We start from the raw sequence: 22,311 nt of genomic DNA on the forward strand, positions 1-22,311 counted from the left end.
TTCAAGAACAAGTTATAGAAGCAATTTTATTGTTGTTTCAGATTGCAGGGTTAGCAAACACTGTACATATTCTCATTATGGTGATATTAATATAGCATAACAATGATCCATTATTCAAAGTTTCCATTATTGTAAGTTTAAACAAATAGTATCAGATGAGTGTGGTTTAAAAAAATTGTAAAACAGGTCTAAAGTAGATACAAAAACAAATGACAAACCACACCGACATGGCGACAGTAAACTCCCACAACCGCAAATATACAGTAAGTTTTGTGAAAATGCCCTAAAGACCGCTTGATGACTGACAGGGAATGTATCCAATCACTTCCTTCCAAAGTCGCAAGGCCAGAGCGCAAGGCAGCAGAGTGTGCCGACAACAGGGGAACGATCCGCGGACAAACGATGTTTTTCGTGCACCGAAATGTTTCTCGGCCAGAAGATTCACGATTTTAAAAGCGTACCGTTAAATCAGTGAATTATTCACTTAAAGACGGATCAGAGAGTCCATTGTTGCTTCTGCGGAGATTTGTGACGACCTCACGAGGGATTGTCCAACGACAGTAGATGAGAGGTAAGATTCTTTGAACGGGAGGGGAAGGAAGGGCCTATCGTGTCTACCGGAGACCTGCGGGGAAAAGTGGATAGCGCCGCCTGACGACCGCCTTGAGCCGGGGAGCCACAGTCAGGAGACAGCGGTGCCTCCGAAGAGGTCTCGGATATCCGAGAGAGCGCCGCCAACAGCTCGCCACATGAATGATAACACACAGGAAGCAATGTTGCAAGCTATCATGCAGCACTGTGGCTTGTATAAACTAAATGTCATGAATTATATGTCATTTTTTAGAAGAAAAATGTAATCTAATAATACACATCCCTGTTAACTATTTCACATCGTCTACCACCATTTGGCGCCTACATGCAGTTAGCTTCTGCTGCTCGTGGCAGCTTCAAATTAGCTTGTAGCTATCAGCTCTATTTTCTATGACGATTTTATGGAACCATGCAATCGCTACAGGGCAATTCCATGGTAACGGAATTACGCTGAGACTCAGATTTTTCACTTTAAAATGTATGCTAAACAAAAACATTTACTGGAACAATAGTGTAGATGCAAAGTTTGTTAACAGAATTACAGTAAATCAATTTTGGTTATTGAACTACAGTAAGTGAAGTAACATAATTACGGTAACGAAATTACATCATGGGTCCCTGATCTGTACTACACAGAAATGCATCATTTATGGGAATGAATGTAATTTTCTTTATTGTGATCCATCCTGAATAGGTACACAAAGGTAGAAATATGCAATATCATCCTTTGCATATATGGGTATCATTCTACACACTGACTATTATTCGAATGAGCTCCACCCACAAACAAGACCAAATCTGAACCAATCATAAACGTCTGTTTCACAAGTTTGGACATTACAGTAGAGCACAATAGAGTACAGTACATTACTGTGCTCTACTGTACTGAACTCTACTGTACTATACTCTACTTTTCTTCACTCTACTGTCCTGTCCAAACTTGTGAAACAGACGTTTATGATTGGTTCAAATTTGGTCTGGTCACCAATCATGGACATCTGTGTTTGGGTTAAATCAAGGCCGGCCCCGACTGGCCCCAAAAAATGACGTATGTGGACGTTGACATTTCAACTACTTTTCAACGTCCGTAGACTTCCGGTGCTCAGTGGGTGCGGATACTGGTTACAGTTTTAGTAAATGGAAAGAGAGGGGGCTCATGGGTAGTCATCAGTAAGAACCGGGAGAGGTGATATTAACGTGAGAGAGAAGAGGTGGAGGTTGTCCAGACTGTTTTCACACTCTCGCTTTGACCACCAGACAACAGAAAGAGACAGAAAACAGTTATGAGCTGAACATAACAGTATGCCAGTGGAAGGGAGAACATTATGATTTGATTTCACATCGTGGTCAATTCAATTGCTGTAATTCCGTTGCTGTTTTTTCTATAATTATGTTACCAATTTGGTAACAGAATTACGAGTTATAATCACTAAATAATTCAGAAACTGTAAAAAACACAAACTAATTGGTAGGTCTACCTTGTTACTTCTGTGAACTTTCATCATCATCTTAAAGATATGTGGTTTTTGGTAACGGCATACAAGGCAGTGTTTTAAGAAGGCAACCTACATTTAGTTTTGGAGAAATGATTTAAGTGTTGATAATAGTTTACCTAAATATTACTTCAACATTATTGTGTTTTGATGTATTTGTAAGACCTTTTTTAAGGCTTATCTGGTAGATGTTTTCTAAGACCCCTTTCCATCTGTTTGACCAGAAATCCAAGCAATTACTAGAAACATTTATCTATGACTTCATTTCCCATTTGACACTCATTTTGAAATATATATTTTTTGTTATTACACATTCTCATTTACAGCAACGACCTGGGGATTTGTTACAGGGGAGAAGAGGGGCGATGAGTGAGCCAATTGGAAGCTGGGGATGATTAGGTGGCCATGATTGTGTGAGGGCCACATTGAGATATGCGCCTAACAACATCACATGTTGGTGTTCATGGCTCCTTTTACATGGAAATGACCTACATCATTGTAAACTAAAAGAATGTCTGTGGGCCAGTTGGGGTTTGGGACAGGTGATACCAAATAGCTGACTGAGACTACTGTATTTTGCTTTTTTTCAGGCTCCCTCCCTGTTGTCCTGACATCACAGAACATCATAGTGAGAGACCTGAGGAAAGAGGCTAGCTACTTTGCAAATCATTGTTACTGGTACAAGCCCTAAAACTCACAACACACTGTTTGCTCACTAACAGATATCAAAGTCTTCAGTTCAACCATCGAGGCACACTTGTATCAAGATCGTAACACAGAGCTATAACTCAGACCAGGACAGGAGCCTTTTTATCATTCATTGAATTGTGCTTACCAACACACACACAGTCCTACAAAAACCGCCTTGCAGTAGTCATGGATGACCAGCAGGAGGACCCAGAGGGCACGTACGACGTGCAGCACCAGTACATGTGCAGCGAGTGCCACCAGCTCTTCAACACCCTAGAAGAAGTGCTGATGCACCAGCAGATCCACACAGGGCAGGAGGGAGAAGAGGGGGAGGCTGGGGAGGCCATGGCCATCCAGGGCATCTCAGAGTACGGGGACAGCCAGTACCAGTGCCTGGAGTGTGGTGCCCTCCTCAGGAACCCAGATGAACTGCTACTGCACCAGGAGCTGCACATGAGAGAGGCAGGGTTGGAGACAGAGGACCATGGTGAGAGGGGGAGGATGGAGGGGATGGTGGAGGACAGGAAAGGGTGGATATGTGTCTTGAAGAGGAGGGGGAGTGAAAGGTGGTGGTTTGTTTCAAGGATGAAAGGCAGAGGTTGTTTGAATGTAGAGGGGCTAGATAGTGAGACTCACCTGCTGAACGTTGTGTTCCCCAGAACTGTGTGAGGTGTTGGAGACAGACGAGGCAGGGACAGAGGGCCAGGTGTCGGGGCCTGTCCAGTACCAGTGTCTAGACTGCCTGGCCCTGTTTGACTCTCCAGAGGTGTGGCTGGCCCACAGACAGACCCACAGCAAGAGCAGCACACACAGTGCCACAGAGACTGTGAGTATTAAATACCAACACATTTCATCAGCAAACCCTTTATCAAAGGGCTCACAGGCTGGCGTTCTTTAGCGCAAAAGCAGACAGGCAGAATTAGGTTTTTCCTTTCTTGGCTCAAACTTCCTCCTCTCTCTCCCAGGAGTATGTGCTGCAGCCCGATGGTACTGTGACACCCTTGGTCAGTGTTCAGAACTTTGTCTTGAGTGAACAACAAGCCGGGGAGATCTTAGCACAGGTACTGTACACACTTCATGTCAAAAAGCTTTTTATAACCAGTAACCAGTTATTCTCACTCAAACATGATCATGTCTGTGCTCCCCCCCCCCCAGGTCCTGGCCCAACAACAACATCAGTCTGCCCCCCAGCCCTCGACCCCCTCCCGGGCCACCTTCCTACCCCCCGTCTCCCCCTTCCCGGCTCGGCCACAATGCGTCTCCAGATCTGCAGTGCCCAGGCCCTGGCCGATGGCTCCAGCACCCCCGGCCTACGGCGCGCCAAGCTGCTGCCCCCTCTGCTCACTCCTCTAGGGGTGGGCTCGGTAGGAAAGCTGGAGGTTCCAGAGAACGGCCTCCAGAGACTGGAGGTGGCGCTGTCTGCTGTCCGGGAGGAGCAGCAGGGGGAGGTGGTGATCTTCCACCCCTATGAGTGCTCCGAGTGTGCCCTCCTCTTCCAGACCCCAGAGGACTTCCTGCAACACCAGGGGGAGCACTTCCTGGCCCAGGAGAAGGAGAGCGGTGAGGACGGGGTGATGATGGGATACGAGGAGGACGGAGGGAGGGAGGAGGAGAGAGAGGAGGAGAATGGGGGGAGGGTGGCAGAGGATAGGGGGAAGGGAACGGGGAGACGCGCCCTGGCTAAAAGATCTAGAAACACACCCCTATGCCTGCACTGCAGCCAATGCCAGCGTACCTTCACGTCAGCCAATCGGCTGGCGGCACACAGGCGCGTGCACGAGCATGGCACATACGAGTGCCGGGAGTGTGACAAGGTGTTTAAGAAGGCGATGTCACTGCAGACACACATGCGCTCTCACTCCGGGGAGGCTCGGTATCTGTGTGTGGACTGTGGTCACGGCTTCAACACAGAGATGACCCTCATCATACACAGGTAGGTGCCTGACCAGACATCATGTTCTCATCATGAACCATCACAATCCCCAATGTTTTTCTGCCTATTGCTTTTTGAATGCTGTTTTGTATTGAAGTCTCTGAGACAAATCTTCTCTTTTTATATCCGCCCCTCCCTACCTCTCTCTTCATCCCTCGCTCCGTCCTGTAGGAAGTCTCACACAGCAGAGCCGCTCCACAGGTGTGAGCACTGTGCCAAGACCTTCACCAATATGACCAAGTTCCTGTACCACCGTAGAACACACACCACCAAAGCAGCTACCCCTGTCGTCCTGGTAACCACGTTTTCTTTTTAAAAATGGTAATATTGTTTATAGTTCCAAATTCTAACTTGAGAAATGTTTTGCTCAAATCAATGAGAAATGTGTGCAAATGTTTTGTTTCTCTAGTTAAATTCAGTCCCATACTGGTCAATGTATGAGCATGTGTTTTGATGATGTCCTGTGCAGGTCCCAGCGGTCCCCAGGAGGATGTCCCTGTCAGCCCTGTCCATCCTTCAGAGAGCCCGGGCCCTGAGGGATGGGGGTGAGGGCAGCCCCATGGAGACGGAGGGGGACGAGGAGAACCTGATGGCCCCCCTTACCGAGGCAGAGATGGAGATAGGCGAGTCGGGGGAGGACACTGCCTCCAGCTCCCTGAGCAGGGCAGAGGGAGGAAAGGAGAACGGGGTGGATGTGGAGGGGACACCAGGGGGCAGTGGAGAGTCCCAACCGGGAGAACAGACTGCTGATCCTGGTTCCTCTACTGACCCTAACCCCTCTGGTCCAGCTGGTCCCCGGGGCGCGTTCCCCTGCCCCTCCTGCCCTCAGGCTTTCCCCTCCCTGCTCCACCTGGTCAAACACCGCCATACGGCCCACGTATCCGAGCGACACTTCAAGTGCTCCGTGTGCACCAAGACCTTCAAGAAGCAGATGCACCTACGCAACCACCTGCGTACGCACACCGGCGAGCGGCCCTTCCAGTGCTCAGACTGCGGAAAGACCTTCTCGTCCCTGGCCAACCTGTCTCGCCACAACCTCACCCACTCTGGCGTGCGCCCCTACCGCTGCGACATCTGCCACCGGACATTCACCCAGTCATCTAACCTCCGGCAGCACCGCCTACTCCATGCCAACCTCCCTCCCTGGCCCTGCCCGGACTGCCCCGCCACCTTCGTACGGCCGGCCAAGCTAGCCGCCCACCGCTACACTGTTCACCCGGGGGCCCCGGCCCCGTTCTCCTGCCCCCACTGCCAGGCTGGCTTTCTGCACAGGAGGAAGAGAGACCGGCACTGTCAGGAGGTCCACCCCACTGAGGCCCAGGCAGACAGAGAGGGAGGGTTAGAGAGCCAGCCCCAAGTGTGCCCTGACGGGGAGCCCCTCTCAGAGCCCTCCACCTCAGAAGACACAGGGACCACCAGCATCATGAGAGGGGGCCTGGACTGCACTGTGTGTGGGAAGAAGCTCAACTCTGCAGCCAACTGGCGTCTGCATCAGCTGAGCCACGGCCTGGTTCCTGGTCGGACCTGTGGTGGTGCAGTGGCCAGGGGTAAATCCCACCAGTGCCTAACCTGCGGTAAGCTGTTTGTCTCCTCCTCAGGCGTGACCTTGCATCAGCGCATCCACACAGGAGAGCGCCCCTTCCCCTGCAACCTGTGTGGCAAGCGCTTCCGGCAGAACACGCACCTGCGAGAGCACTTGCGCACGCATACGGGGGAGCGGCCGTTCCGCTGCGAAATATGTGACAAGGGCTTTGTCCAGAGCATGCACCTGGCGGAGCACCGGCGTACGCACACGGGGGAACGCCCCCACGCCTGTCTGGTGTGTGGCAAGGCCTTCAAGTCCTTCTCCAACCTGCGGAACCACAGGAAGACCCACGCACGCCAGCAGAGGCAGGAGGAGGCGGCCGCAGCACAGGTTGCCATGGAGACCAGTGCCGCCGTGGCGCTAGTGGAGGCATCCCAGGTGGAACTGGCCAATGGGCAGCCTCAGCTGATCCACATACAGACGTCGGCCCTACAGCAGGTGAGGGGGAGGGGCTGGCGGGGTCTGTGTGCGGCCTCTGAGGGTGTGTTAGTCTGTAAAATTGAGAAAATATGTTGTTCAAATATGTTTTTCTCTCACATCCTCCATACAATGCTTCCTTTCCTATCCAGACCCAGGGTACTCCCACCATCATGTGTAATGAGTTCGGAGAGACCATCGCCATCATAGAGACCAGTGAGGGAGGAACCCTACCCCTGGCTGAGGCTATAGAGATCTACCACACAGCCCTGGAGAACAGTCTGGGGATGGACACCATCACTGTAGACAGTCTACAGCTCATCTAACAGTCTGGGGATGGACTCCATCACTGTAGACAGTCTACAGCTCATCTAACAGTCTGGGGATGGACTCCATCACTGTAGACAGTCTACAGCTCATCTAACAGTCTGGGGATGGACTCCATCACTGTAGACAGTCTACAGCTCATCTAACAGTCTGGGGATGGACTCCATCACTGTAGACAGTCTACAGCTCATCTAACAGTCTGGGGATGGACTCCATCACTGTAGACAGTCTACAGCTCATCTAACAGTCTGGGGATGGACTCCATCACTGTAGACAGTCTACAGCTCATCTAACAGTCTGGGGATGGACTCCATCACTGTAGACAGTCTACAGCTCATCTAACAGTCTGGGGATGGACTCCATCACTGTAGACAGTCTACAGCTCATCTAACAGTCTGGGGATGGACTCCATCACTGTAGACAGTCTACAGCTCATCTAACAGTCTGGGGATGGACTCCATCACTGTAGACAGTCTACAGCTCATCTAACAGTCTGGGGATGGACTCCATCACTGTAGACAGTCTACAGCTCATCTAACAGTCTGGGGATGGACTCCATCACTGTAGACAGTCTACAGCTCATCTAACAGTCTGGGGATGGACTCCATCACTGTAGACAGTCTACAGCTCATCTAACAGTCTGGGGATGGACTCCATCACTGTAGACAGTCTACAGCTCATCTAACAGTCTGGGGATGGACTCCATCACTGTAGACAGTCTACAGCTCATCTAACAGTCTGGGGATGGACTCCATCACTGTAGACAGTCTACAGCTCATCTAACAGTCTGGGGATGGACTCCATCACTGTAGACAGTCTACAGCTCATCTAACAGTCTGGGGATGGACACCATCACTGTAGACAGTCTACAGCTCATCTAACAGTCTGGGGATGGACTCCATCACTGTAGACAGTCTACAGCTCATCTAACAGTCTGGGGATGGACTCCATCACTGTAGACAGTCTACAGCTCATCTAACAGTCTGGGGATGGACTCCATCACTGTAGACAGTCTACAGCTCATCTAACAGTCTGGGGATGGACTCCATCACTGTAGACAGTCTACAGCTCATCTAACAGTCTGGGGATGGACTCCATCACTGTAGACAGTCTACAGCTCATCTAAAGGCCAGACAGCGACAACACAGAACCATGACAGAACCATCAGATAACCCTCACAGAACCATGACAGAACCATCAGATAACCCTCACAGAACCATCACACGACTATCTACTCTGAGGGTCAAAGAGACACGACTCAGAACTATCCCAGACCTGTCATAGAACCATCAAACAAGCCTCAAAGATGTATCTACAGCTACTGGGAGCCAGTGAGAGGCTCATCTATCAGAGAACCATGACAGAACTACCTGTGTGGGCTGTGGGACTGTTCTGACTCCTGACTGGCAGAGAGCATGTTTTACTGACTGTTATCCTATTGGGGTGAATGTATAGGGAGCAGTAGAAGATGAAACTGTGATCTAGTGAACTACAGGAGTGTAGGAACACTGGTCTGGTTGTCATTGTTGAGTATAAAAACGATTGTCTACAATTGCAGCAAGCAGGACAACAGTAGGTGTTCATTCACTCCTACAGACCAAACGTGTTACGATCTCCTGTTCAGAAAGACAGGGCAGAGCCGGTCAGTGGTGGCGGAGAGGTAGTTGTGACAGACGTGAATCAAGGGCCATTTCCTGTGTTTGTCATGTTCTTGACTGCCCATGGATGTTCATTGTGTTTGTCTGTAATATGTGATTTTTACTTTGAAAACAATGACTGTTCCTCCTTTTGCTGTAAATAGATAAATGAATGATTAAATGATATTTGATAATATGCTATGCCTGTTTTGTTATGCAACTGTGTGTGTGTGTTACTGTGTCGTGTGATTGGGGTTGATACTGGACCCCTCTCTCCTTTTGAAGAACGGATCAAGCCCAGGGAAAATTAACATAAGGGCAAGCACACACACTTTATATTGTTTTAAGTGCAGTATTCTCCTTTTTTCTCAATAAATGTCTTCATAAAAATGTATATCATTGCTTGTCCTAGCATTCTCCCCAATGACTAAACTGTATATATATATATATATATATGCAGTTGAAGTCGGAAGTTTACATACACCTTAGCCAAATACATTTAAACTCAGTTTTTCACAATTCCTGACATTTAATCCTAGTAAAAATAACTGACTTAGGTCAGTTAGGATCACCACTTTATTTTAAGAATGTGAAATGTCAGAATAATAGTAGAGAATGATTTATTTCAGCTTTTATTTCTTTCATCACATTGCCAGTGGGTCAGAAGTTTACATACACTCAATTAGTACTTGGTCGCATTGCCTTTAAATTGTTTAACTTGGGTCAAATGGTTCAGGTAGCCTTCCACAAGCTTCCCACAATAAATTGAATGAATTTTGGCCCATTCCTCCTGACAGAGCTGGTGTAACTGAGTCAGGTTTGTAAGCCTCCTTGCTCGCACACACTTTTTCAGTTCTGCCCACAAATGTTCTGTAGATTGAGGTCAGGGCTTTGTGATGGCCACACCAATACCTTGACTTTGTTGTCCTTAAGCCATTTTGCCACAACTTTGGAAGTATGCTTGGGGTCATTGTCCATTTGGAAGACCCATTTGCGACCACGCTTTAACTTCCTGACTGATGTCTTGAGATGTTGCTTCAATATATCCACATAATTTCCCTACCTCATGATGCCATCTATTTTGTGAAGTGCATCAGGCCCTCCTGCAGCAAAGCACCCCCACAACATGATGCTGCCACCCCCGTGTTTCACGGTTGGGATGGTGTTGTTCAGCTTGCAAGCGTCCCCCTTTTTCATCCAAACGTAACAATGGCCATTATGGCCAAACGGTTCTATTTGTGTTTCATCAGACCAGAGGACATTTCTCCAAAAAGTATGATCTTTGTCCCCATGTGCAGTTGCAAAGCGTAGTCTGGCTTTTTATGGCGGTTTTGGAGCAGTGGCTTCTTCCGTGCTGAGCGGCCTTTCAGGTTATGTCAATATTGGACTTGTTTTACTGTGGATATAGATACTTTTGTACCTGTTTCCTCCAGCATCTTCACAAGGTCCTTTGCTGTATTTCTGGGATTGATTTGCACTTTTCGCTCCACAGTACGTTCATCTCTAGGAGACAGAACGCGTCTCCTTCCTGAGCGGTATGATGGCTGTGTGGTCCCATGGTGTTTATACTTGCGTACTATTGTTTGTACAGATGAACGTGGTACCTTCAGGCGTTTAGAATTTGCTCCCAAGGATGAACCAGCCATGGAGGTCTACAATTTTTTATTTTTTTCTTGTTCTGTGAAATGAAGGCTATTCCATGTGAGAAATTGCCAAGAAACTGAAGATCTCGTACAACGCTGTGTACTACTCCCATCACAGAACAGCGCAAACTGGCTCTAACCAGAATAGAAAGGAGTGGGAGGCCCCGGTGCACAACTGAGCAAGAGGACAAGTACATTAGAGTGTCTAGTTTGACTCCGGGATACTGGCCTTCTAGGCAGGGTTCCTCTCCGTTTTTTTTTTGCCCCCCTTATTCTTTTTTTTTTTATTGGCCAGTCTGAGATATGCTTTTTCTTTGCAACTCTGCCTAGAAGGCCAGCATTTTTTTTTTATAAAGAGACGGGGGGGAAGAAGGCGGGTTTTCCTCACAAACGACACATTAACTTTTTTTCCCTCTCGTTGTGCTGGGCCGCCCTCCCACTCTCTCTTTCTTGGTTACAGCCAGTATGCGCTGTTCTGTGAATGGAGTAGTACACAGCGTTGTATGCGATCTTCAGTTTCTTGGCAATTTCTCGCATGGAATAGCCTTCATTTCTCAGAACAAGAATAGACCGACGAGTTTCAGAAGTAAGTTTTTTGTTTCTGGCCATTTTTCTGAGTGTCCCCAAACTTTTGAGCGGTAGTGTATATACTGAACAAAAATATAAACGCAACATGTAACAATTTTACTCAGTTGCAGTTCATATGAAGAAAAATATGAACTTAGACCCTAATCTATGGATTTCACATGACTTGGCAGGGGCGCAGCCATGGATGGGCCTGGTAGAACATAGGTCCACCCACTGGGGAGCCATCCCCAGCCAATCAGAATGCATTTTTCCACACAAAAGGGCTTTATTACAGACAGAAATACTTTTGTTTCATCAGCTATCCGGGTAGCTGGTCTCAGACGATCCTGCAGGTGAAGAAGCCGGATCTGGAGGTCCTGGGCTGGCGTGGTTACGAGGCCGGTTCGACATACTGCCAAATTCTCTAAAACAACATTGGAGGTGGCTTATGGTAGAGAAATTAAAATTCAATTCTCAGGCAACTGCTCTGTGGGACATTCGTGCAGTCAGCATGCCAATTGCGCTCTCCCTCAACTTGAGACATCTGTGGCATTGTGTTGTGTGACAAAACTGCACATTTTAGAATGGCCTTTTATTATCCCCAGTACAAGGTGCCCCTGTGTAATGATCATGCTGTTTAATCAGCTTCTTGATATGCCACACCTGTCAGGTGGATGGATTATCTTGGCAAAGGAGAAATTCTCACTAACAGGGATGTAAAACAAATTTGTGCACAAAATTTGAGAAATAAGCTTTTGGAACATTTCTGGGATCTTTTATTTCAGCTCATGAAACATGAGACCAACACTTTACATGTTGCATTTATATTTTTGTTCAGTATAGTTGGACAATAATAACTAATCAATAACTGGTGGTTCAGCTGTGTGTACATTAAAAACTAGTGAAAAATGTTAACTTGAACATTTATTCGTATACTGAAAGATAGATGTACATTTATGAATAATTTAAGTTTATCTTGCATACTGTATCTCAGTAAAACAAGGAGTAAAACGTTAATATTCATTTGTACATTTTTGGAGTTTGACCTTGTGTAATGGCGTCTTTTAAAAGTCAATACAAGTCAGTTACACATTGTTCCTTAACAATATTATAGTGAGTCTCCTGACTACAGTAAATAATATGTACAACACAACCAGGTCTTGCACAAAGACAACCAATATTATACCCTACCACTCTTTATACTGCCCTGCCCCCTCCAGGCTTATCTCCTCCCACCCCCTAGAGAGAACAGTAAGGGAGGATGAACGGAAAGAAATGAGGTGGTGGAGCCTGTAGAATCAAACTTACTAGCAGGGGAGTGAGAGAGGTATACAGGGTTGTCCAAAAACATACTTATTACACTTAAATGACTACAAATGTCAACCCTCTTCTCTTTGTTATCCCTCATTGAAATGAATAAAAAGATTTGTCACCCCAGGTCCTTGCTGGGGCGAAGTCAGGGTGTTGAAAGGGAAGACAAAGAGCAGGAAAGAGGCACAGGTGAGGACCATCTCATTTCCCCTCAAATAAGAACACAGTTTGCGAGAGCTAATCAAATGACATTGATATCAGCCTGTAGTAAGGATCAGGTCCACTATAACAATGACATTGATACCAGCCCGTAGTAAGGATCAGGTCCACTATAACAATGACATTGATACCAGCCCGTAGTAAGGATCAGGTCCACTATAACAATGACATTGATACCAGCCCGTAGTAAGGATCAGGTCCACTATAACAATGAGAGGAGTAATATTAGTAACAGTAATACAATAATAACATAATGAACTGCAAAGTTACATGTGTTTGATAAAAAAAAAGACAAGTTTGATGTCGTTAGATAAAAAACTGCTTGGCATTAGAAGTAATAGGCCTGTCAGCCTGACGTCCTCTGGGTTCTCAACTAAAGTCTACAAATACATAAAACATGGTTGAAGTGACAGTGAGAAATGTAAAGCCATGATGTGCCCATTGACTCCTTCTCCCCGCCTCCTTCCCTCATGGCAAGCGAATCAGACTAGCAGGAACGCTTGGTGCGCGCTTTACTGGCATCTTCTGTAGCCAATCATGGGAAGTGAGGGCGAGGTCCTAAACGCTGTCCTGTCCCCCTCACAGACCTGTGCTGAAGTTATGCTTTTATGGATCAAAGTAGAGAAAAATCTAACAAAACAAAGGTCCTTCTGATCCCTCTCCATCCAATGGCATCATCTCAAGTCAGTGGGGACCCAGCCCCCTAATGTCCAGCAGAAACAAATGAGCCAATGGGAGACTTGAGAGCCAGACCCTCTTCAGCAGCCAATTAACTGACCTTGCTTCCCAAGCCCTCCATTTTTAAAAACAACAAAGTCAGTCCTGTTAGAGTGAGAAATAACCTCAAACAGTCCCACTAAGTGATATGCATTGCAGTCTGAAAGATGGGCCCTGCTCCAAGGCAAAAGGTAACAGCTGGAGAGTTGTTATTGTATAGTCTATTGTCCACTGGCATCAATGGAAGCTTACAAGGATAATATTAATAACAAAGTGCTAATTCAAGTGTGGGTACTGGAGTTTGGGGTTCATCAGCTGTGTGTGTCACTGGCATTTTAAATGTCATTTTTTGGAGAGGGGGAATTACACTTTAAAAACAATCCCCTTTTAAGTTTTAAACAATTCCACCTCTGACCCATTTTGCAAACACACACATCCTCTTGGTCTCTTCCACTTGCTCTTTCTGACCTGGCTCTCTGGAGAAAGAGAGAGAGACAGGTCCAGAGACGCAGAGAGAGAGGGGTGTAGCTTCAACAAAATTAAGAGGCAGGATTTGGGGAACTGGTCCATCGCTGATTGGTCAATCCAGCCTGTCGGCATCCTTCATCTAGAAGACTCCTGCGAATCCCTCAGCTCCTCTGGACTACCCTCCCTCTCTCGATCTGCCTCCTCTCCCAATGGCTCTGCCCCTCCTGTCCCTTCCCCTGATTGGGCGCCAGACGGTCCGGGGAGCGAGCAGGCCTCATTGGTCTCAGAGGGGACGGCAGTCTGCATGATCTTCTGTCGGACCTCCCTGATCTTCAGCTGCAGACACACCTTGGTGGGGAAGATGTCTGAGTAGCGTGCCTGGAAGGCTGCTGTGGCCTGGGCTGGAGGGCGGACAGGAGGAGGAGGAAGACCGAGAGGAAGTGTTGATTATTGTTGATTTACAAGGAATGCAGAAAAAAAACTAATTTTTCTACGTGGGGAGGACTGTGTGTGTGTGCACACTGTAAATGAGAGAGAGTAGGGCCTATGTACAATACCAGTCTAAAGTCTGGACATCTACTCATTACTGGGTTTTTCTTTATTTTGACTATTTTTTACATTGTAGAGTAGTGAAGACATCAAAACTATGAAATAACACATATGGAATCATGTAGTAACCAAAAATGTGTAGGGGTGGAATACAGAAGATAGCCATATTTGGTAAAAATCCAAGTCCATATTATAGCAAGAACAGCTCAAATAAGCAAAGAGAAACGACAGCCCATCATTACTTTAAGACATGAAGGTCAGTCAATCCGGAAAAGTTCAAGAACTTTGAAAGTTTCTTCAAGTGCAGTCGCAAAAACCATCAAGCGCTATGATGAAACTGGCTCTCATGAGGACCGTCACAGGAAAGGAAGACCCAGAGTTACCTCTGCTGCAGAGGATAAGTTCATTAGAGTTACCAGCCTCAGAAATTGCAGCCCAAATAAATGCTTCAGAGTTGAAGTAACGGACACATCTCAACCTCAACTTTTCAGACGAGACCGTGTGAGTCAGGCCTTCATGGTCGAGTTGCTGCAGAGAAACCACTACTAAAGGACACCAATAAGAAGAAGAGACTTGCTTGGGCCAAGAAACGCAAGCAATGGACATAAGACCGGTGGAAATCTGTCCTTTGGTCTGATGAGTCCAAATTTGAGATTTTTGGTTCCAACCTCTGTTTTTGTGAGACGCAGAGTAGGTGAACGGATGATCTCCGCATGTGTGGTTCCCACTGTGAAGCATGAAGGTGTGATGGTGCTTTTCTGGTGACACTGGAGGTGATTTATTTAGAATTCAAGGCACAATTAACCAGCATGGCTACCACAGCATTCTGCAGCGATACACCATCCAATCTGGTTTGCACTTAGTGGGACTATAGTTTGTTTTTCAACAGGGCAATGACCCAACACACCTCCAGGCTGTGTAAGGGCTATTTGACCATGAAGGAGAGTGATGGAGTGCTGCATCAGATGACCTTGCCTCCACAATCACCCGACCTCAACCCAATTGAGATGGTTCGGGATGAGTTGGACCACAGAGTGAAAGAAAAGCAGCCAACAAGTGCTCAGCATATGTGGGAACTCCTTCAAGACTGTTGGAAAAGCATTCCAGGTGAAGCTGGTTGAGAGAATGCCAAGAGTGTGCAAAGCTGTCATCAAGGCAAAGGGTGGCTACTTTGAAGAATCTATTTTGATTTGTTTAACCCTTTTTTGGTTACTACATGTTTCCATAAATGTTATTTCATAGTTGAGATGTCGTCACTATTATTCTACAATGTAGAAAATAGTAAAAACAAAGAAAAACCCTTGAATGAGTAGGTGTGTCCAAACTTTCGACTGGTACTGTATATAAAAATCTATATGCAAGTGTGTGTATGTGCGTCTGTACTGACCTGAGGGGAAGAAGCCATGCTCCTGGAAGAGCTGCATGACGAGGGCTCGTCTCTGGTCCAGGGTGCGTCTCAGAGAGGAGTAGGGCACCTTGTCAAACTCCAGCTCCCCCAGGATGTCCTCTCCGTCAGCACCTGTCCCTGTCCCAGACCCTGGAGGGGGACACACAGACGGGGGGGCTGACAGACACACACTCTGGTTAGTATTTTATACAAAACATTTGTGTAAACATGGAACATGTATTTTAGGATTTGGAGTTTTAGCAGTTAATTATACAGCGCATTTGGAAAGTTTTCAGACCCCTTGACTTTTTCCAGTTTAGTTACATTACACCCTTATTCTAAAATCATCAATCTACACAATACCCCATAACGCCAAAGCAAAAACAGGTTTTTAGAAATGTTTGCAAATTTAAATATCACATTTACATAAGTATTCAGACACTTTACTCAGTACTTTGTTGAAACACCTTTGGCAGTGATTACAGCCTCGAGTCTTCTTGGGTATGACGCTACAAGCTTTGCACACCTGTATTTGGGGAGGTTTTCCTATTCCTCTCAAGCTCTGTCAGGTTGGATGGGGAGCGTTGCTGCACAGCTATTTTCAGGTCTCTCCAGAGATGTTCGATCAGGTTCAAGTCCGGGCTCTGGCTGGTCCACTCAAAGACATTCAGAGACTTGTCCCGAAGCCACTCCTGCATTGTCTTGGCTGTGCGCTTAGTGTTGTTGTCTTGTTGGAAGGTGAAACTTCGCCCCAGGCTGAGGTCCTAAGCGCTCTGGAGTAGGTTTTCATCAGGGATCTCTCTGTTCTTTGCCTCGATCCTGACTAGTCTCCCAGTGCCTGAAAACATCCCCACAGCATGACGTTGCCACCACCATGCTTCACTGTAGGGATGGTGCCAGGTTTCCTCCAGACGTGACGCATGGCATTCAGGCCAAAGAGTTCAATCTTGGTTTCTTCAGACCAGAGAATCTTGTTTGTCATTGTCTGAGAGTATTTAGCTGCTTTTGGCAAACTCCCAGCGGGCTGTCATGTGCCTTTTACTGAGGAGTGGCTTCCATCTGGCCACTCTACCATAAAAGGCCTGATTGGTGGAGTGCTGCAGAGATAGAACCTTCCAGAAGGACAACTGTCATCTCCATAGAGGAACTCTGGAGCTCTGTCAGAGTGACCATCGGGTTCTTGGTCACCTCCCTGACCAAGGCCCTTCTCCCCTGATTGCTCAGTTTGGCCGGGCGGTCTTGGTGGTTCCAAACTTCTTCCATTTAAGAATGATGGAGGCCACTGTGTTCTTGGGGACCTTCAATGCTGCAGAATTCTTTTTCTAGATCTATGCCTCAACACAATCCTGTCTCTGATCTCGGTTTTTGGTTTTTGCTCTGACATGCACTGTCAACTGTGGGACTTATATTGACAGGTGTGTGCCTTTCCAAGTCATGTCCAACCAATTTAATTTACCACAGGTGAACTCCAAAGTAGTTGTTGAAACATCTCAAGGATGATCAATGGAAACAGGATGCACCTGAGCTATATCAGCTATATTCGAGTATCAAAGCAAAGGGTCTGAATACTTATGTAAATAAAAAAATCTGAAAACCTGTTTTCGCTTTGTCATTCTGAGGTATTGTGTGTAGATTGCTGAAAAAAAACAACATATTTCATACATTTTAGAATAAAGCTGTAACGTAACAAAAGGTGGAAAAAGTCAAGGGGTCTGAATATTTCCCTAAGGCACTGTACATGAATAAACCTTACAATGAGGGTGTGAGTACGTCTGTGTTCCTACCTGGTCGGTCGAAGGTGAAGACGTCTCCCTCACACTTGGCGGCGCTCTTGGGTGTGCTGGGCTCCGAGCTGCAGCTGGAGCGCCGTCGGCTCTTCCTCTTAGGAGACACGGGGTCCTCTGTGGACGAGTCCAGGTCTGGACAGAAGAGGGGATGAGAAAGATATATATAAACGATTAGCAGATGCCTCTACTTCAGTGGCGCACACCGTAGCAAAATGTTATGCAACAGAAAATGTCAATCTCAGTTGTCTGTCTCCCTCTTTCCTTCAGTCCCCTCTACCTCCCCTCTACCCTCCTACCTGTGGAGTTCTTCCTCTTGCGGCGGTAGCTGCCCAGTATGGCGCGGGGGGAGGTGGCCAGGCTCTGCAGGGTGGGGGAGGGCAGCACCTCCTCTGGCCTGAACTCTGGTAGCTGAGCAAAACGCTCCTCAAAATACACCCCCGACAACACCCTGGGAGGAAGAGGGGGATGGAGGGAGAGAAACACAGGAGGAAGGTACCTGAACCCTTTCAAGTGTCAGGATGACTCAGGGATACTCACTAACAGACATGTTTTATAAATTGATAGATGGTGTGTCTATACTCAGGGATACTCACTAACAGACATGTTTTATAAATTGATAGATGGTGTGTCTATACTCAGGGTAACTCACTAACAGACATGTTTTATAAATTGATAGATGGTGTGTCTATACTCAGGGTAACTCACTAACAGACATGTTTTATAAATTGATAGATGGTGTGTCTATACTCAGGGATACTCACTAACAGACATGTTTTATAAATTGATAGATGGTGTGTCTATACTCAGGGATACTCACTAACAGACATGTTTTATAAATTGATAGATGGTGTGTCTATACTCAGGGATACTCACTAACCGACATGTTTTATAAATTGATAGATGGTGTGTCTATACTCAGGGATACTCACTAACAGACATGTTTTATAAATTGATAGATGGTGTGTCTATACTCAGGGATACTCACTAACAGACATGTTTTATAAATTGATAGATGGTGTGTCTATACTCAGGGTAACTCACTAACCGACATGTTTTATAAATTGATAGATGGTGTGTCTATACTCAGGGATACTCACTAACAGACATGTTTTATAAATTGATAGATAGTGAGTTACCCTGAGTATAGACACACCATCTATCAATTTATAAAACATGTCTGTTAGTGAGTTACCCTGAGTATAGACACACCAACAGACATGTTTTATAAATTGATAGATGGTGTGTCTATACTCAGTGTAACTCACTAACAGACATGTTTTATAAATTGATAGATGGTGTGTCTATACTCAGGGTAACTCACTAACATACATGTTTTATAAATTGATAGATGGTGTGTCTATACTCAGGGATACTCACTAACAGACATGTTTTATAAATTGATAGATGGTGTGTCTATACTCAGGGTAACTCACTAACAGACATGTTTTATAAATTGATAGATAGTGAGTATCCCTGAGTATAGACACACCATCTATCAATTTATAAAACATGTCTGTTAGTGAGTATCCCTGAGTATAGACACACCAACAGACATGTTTTATAAATTGATAGATGGTGTGTCTATACTCAGGGATACTCACTAACAGACATGTTTTATAAATTGATAGATGGTGTGTCTATACTCAGGGATACTCACTAACAGACATGTTTTATAAATTGATAGATGGTGTGTCTATACTCAGGGTAACTCACTAACAGACATGTTTTATAAATTGATAGATGGTGTGTCTATACTCAGGGTAACTCACTAACAGACATGTTTTATAAATTGATAGATGGTGTGTCTATACTCAGGGTAACTCACTAACAGACATGTTTTATAAATTGATAGATGGTGTGTCTATACTCAGGGTAACTCACTAACAGACATGTTTTATAAATTGATAGACGGTGTGTCTATACTCAGGGTAACTCACTTGTCCACAGAGTCGAAGGTCCTTTTGAGTGGCGGGGGGCGGGCCTTCACCTTTTTGGGAGGAGGGGCATCTTTGTCGCTCTGGGGAGGTGGCAGGGCAGGGTCTGTACCCAAGGGAGGGGGCAGGGGTGAGGAGGGGACGGAGTCCTTCCACCCAGACTGAATGGGGCAGAGAGGAGAACAAGTTTAATAATACAGTATGCTGGGAGGGTTTAGTTTTGGGACACAGGGTGTAAAATCAGAAATGTATGTTATTTTCTATGAATGTGATCTCATTTGCATTCTCTGATTATTGAGAAGAAAAACCAAAACAATCCATCCGGTCAATCTCTCTCTCTCTCACCTCCTTGTTGCTGGCCTCTGTGCTGCATGTATCAGTGTTGTCCCCAGGGCCGTGTCCCACAGGGGGTCTATCAGAGGAGGGGGGCTCCTCAGCAGTGTGTGTGTGTTGGGACGGGGACGCCGACTCCCCAGGACGCTCCAGCTCAAAGGAAAAACGACTGTTGGCTCCAGTGTTCTCTCTTTCTTTCTCCCTTTCCCTCTCTCGGTTCTTCTCCCTCTCCTTTCCTCGGCCTCCTCCCTCGTAGCTGCCCACCGGGATGTTGGCAACTGTGGCTTTGATTTTCTGAGGGGTCCTCACCGGGAGCTGGGGGAGTTTGGGGGTGCCTGGTGCGCTGCCTGCTGAAATATGTATATTAGAAGTTCTCATATACTTGCATTTGTTAAGCATTAGATCTTTGTTCGAAAAAACAAGGACGGCGCCTTAGACTTACTGGAAGTGTGAGAGGGCAGGGGGGGGCTGCAGGGCCGCAGTGACAATGAGGAGCCACTTGGGGGTGCCACTAAGCTGCTGCTCTTATTGAAGGTCTGGGCTTGCCTCTCCGTCTGTCTGTCCGCCTGTGTGAGGGTTGGCCTGTCCGTCTGTCCGTACACCTGTAGCTCAGGCTGCGTCTCCGCTGACTGAGAGTGAGACGTTCTGTCCGTGGGTCTCTCCCCCGCGTGCCTGTCTGTTTGTCTGTCCGACTGGAGCTGGGTGTGTGTGTGAGTGTGTGTGGTGGGGGCGAATGTGTGTTTGGGCAGGATGTGGGTGGACAGACTGGAGGAGCTGGAGACTGTGTACACCATGCTGGGTGGCCCGGTTGCCATGGAGACCACCCCGGTTGCCATGGTGACGCTGGTAGGGGGGTAGATGGCGGTGATTATCTGTCCCCCTGAAGCAGAGGCTGGGCCAGCGGGGAGGGAGGGGCAGGTAGGGGACTGGACTGGGGCCAGAAGGGGAGGCTGACCTGGAGAGAGAAAGAGTTAACACCCTTCAATGGCCAGAGTGTACGGCCAGCTTTGGCCAGAGTGTACGGCCAGCTTTGGCCAGAGTGTACGGCCAGCGACAGCCAGATTATGATAACCTGTTTCCTCTAAGCTAAAGGCTCCTGTTCAAAACGGAGGGGAGTTTTCTTGTTGCTACTGTTGCAGTTCACAGGGAACTTAAAAGTGCAACATAGTTTTGAGTTTGAATGTCACATGCACAAGTACAGTGAAATGAGTTTCTAACCAGCTCTAACCCCAACACTGCAGTAATCAATAACAATGTAATACTAAAAATAACAAGGTACAACTGAAGCACACCAGATAGAAAAATAAGAAATAAGAAGAACATGATAAAGTCAGCAAGCAAAGTTGGGTTGGAGCTTGTAAAACGGCAGCCATCCAGTATGGGGCCATCTTATTCTAGATGTCCTTCAAGTGGATGCACTGACCTGTAGAGCCCTGCACAGGCATGCATTTTATGCCCGAGCCAAACCCATGCCCTACCCTACCCAGGCCTGATTGCTTCTGGCAAATGTAAAGCCCGGCCCAGCCCAGCCCTAAACCTGAAATAATGTCCTCCGTTAGTAAATCCATTAGCTGCTCCTCTCTGTCTGTCACTCGCTCCGTAAGCGCTGGTCACTCTGCATGCACTCTGCTCATGGAGGCTCTGGGTCTATGAGTATCCATAGTAACGGCTTTGCTTGGGCTGCTCTGCTCAATGACAAGACATGAGAGACTCTATACTACCACAAAACTCAAGGAACATTCTTATTTTCTGTTAAATAATCTCTCCTGTTTTATCTTGGACGAGGTTGAAGCATTTCTGACACCGTGTTATGATCTTAGATATGACTGTACTTCGCAGCAGAGCACGAGAAAATGGCTCAGCTTCAAAATGTTACAGATCAATTTAGTTATACAGGAGCCCTGCTCGTACCCTAGTTAATGATGAAAAACAGGCCCTACCCGGCCCTAACCTGATGTATAATGTCGGGCCCGGCAGCAGAGCTCTACTGACCTGTGATGAGGGGTTGGACTAGGTTCTGTCCAGGGGGGTCTATGGCTGTAAAGCCCAGCGTTGCTAGGGGCAATGGAACATATGCAGATCCAGGGGTGGGCTGGGCCTGCTGAGGGGAGGAGGAGCCTGTTGTTGTGGAGACCAGAGGCAGAGCAGAGGGGACTCCTGGCGTGGACTGGACATAGGTGATCCTGGGAGTGGTGGAGAGAGAGAGAGAGAGAGAGAGAGAGAGAGAGAGAGAGAGAGAGAGAGAGAGAGAGAGAGAGAGAGAGAGAGAGAGAGAGATAGAGAGAGAGGTAGAGAGAGAGGTAGAGAGTGGTAGAGAGAGAGAAAAGAGAAGTTAAGGTGAAGAGGGAAAGAGAAAGTGTGTATGAGTGGGAGAGAGAAGATGACAGATGAAACAGGCAGTGAAGGAGGAGAGAGACAAAAAAAAGGAAAATAGAACATGAACAAGGATGAAAGGAGGAGAGAGGAGAGAAATGGTGCAGTGGGGGTCAGTGGGTGACTGAACAGTTGAGGAAACAGTAGATGAGTGTGTCTGTGTGGTGGAGCTGAGAGGCAGTGAGGGGGCGGCAGGCAGGCAGCGCAGAGGAAGAGGCAGCCTGGGCCAGCAGCAGCAACAGAGCAGAATGACTAACACACAACACAAGAGCTGCACCTCTTCCAAAACCATTGTGTTATGTATTATGGTAGGTCAGCAGCGCTAACAGTGCACTGTTAGATTCAGTTGG

The 22,311-nt window shown here is 46.9% G+C and overlaps 2 protein-coding genes across 2 annotated transcripts in view; one reads left to right on the forward strand and one right to left on the reverse strand.

Moving 5' to 3' along the window:
• The first annotated feature begins 336 nt into the window (after positions 1-336).
• LOC106605864 (zinc finger protein 574) lies at positions 337-8,869 on the forward strand. The gene is given in 9 exon segments (XM_045718725.1): positions 337-571; positions 2,675-3,261; positions 3,434-3,600; positions 3,740-3,835; positions 3,930-4,031; positions 4,034-4,707; positions 4,879-5,002; positions 5,177-6,730; positions 6,862-8,869. Coding segments are annotated over 8 exon segments (3,192 nt in total). The 5' UTR covers positions 337-571; positions 2,675-2,960; the 3' UTR covers positions 7,036-8,869.
• A 2,925-nt stretch (positions 8,870-11,794) lies between these two features.
• LOC106605863 (protein capicua homolog) overlaps positions 11,795-22,311 on the reverse strand; it is a 102,133-nt gene continuing 91,616 nt past the window's right edge. The window contains exons 15-22 of the mRNA XM_045717745.1: positions 21,581-21,771; positions 20,031-20,543; positions 19,601-19,938; positions 19,259-19,416; positions 17,618-17,769; positions 17,319-17,453; positions 15,535-15,711; positions 11,795-13,999 (exon numbers count right to left, since the gene is read on the reverse strand). Of these exons, the coding sequence (XP_045573701.1) occupies positions 13,734-13,999; positions 15,535-15,711; positions 17,319-17,453; positions 17,618-17,769; positions 19,259-19,416; positions 19,601-19,938; positions 20,031-20,543; positions 21,581-21,771 (1,930 nt within the window). The 3' untranslated portion in view covers positions 11,795-13,733. The remainder of the gene's footprint in view (positions 14,000-15,534; positions 15,712-17,318; positions 17,454-17,617; positions 17,770-19,258; positions 19,417-19,600; positions 19,939-20,030; positions 20,544-21,580; positions 21,772-22,311) is intronic.

The sequence above is a fragment of the Salmo salar genome, chromosome ssa05 (assembly GCF_905237065.1).
Source record: "Salmo salar chromosome ssa05, Ssal_v3.1, whole genome shotgun sequence".
Classification (NCBI taxonomy): domain Eukaryota; kingdom Metazoa; phylum Chordata; class Actinopteri; order Salmoniformes; family Salmonidae; genus Salmo; species Salmo salar.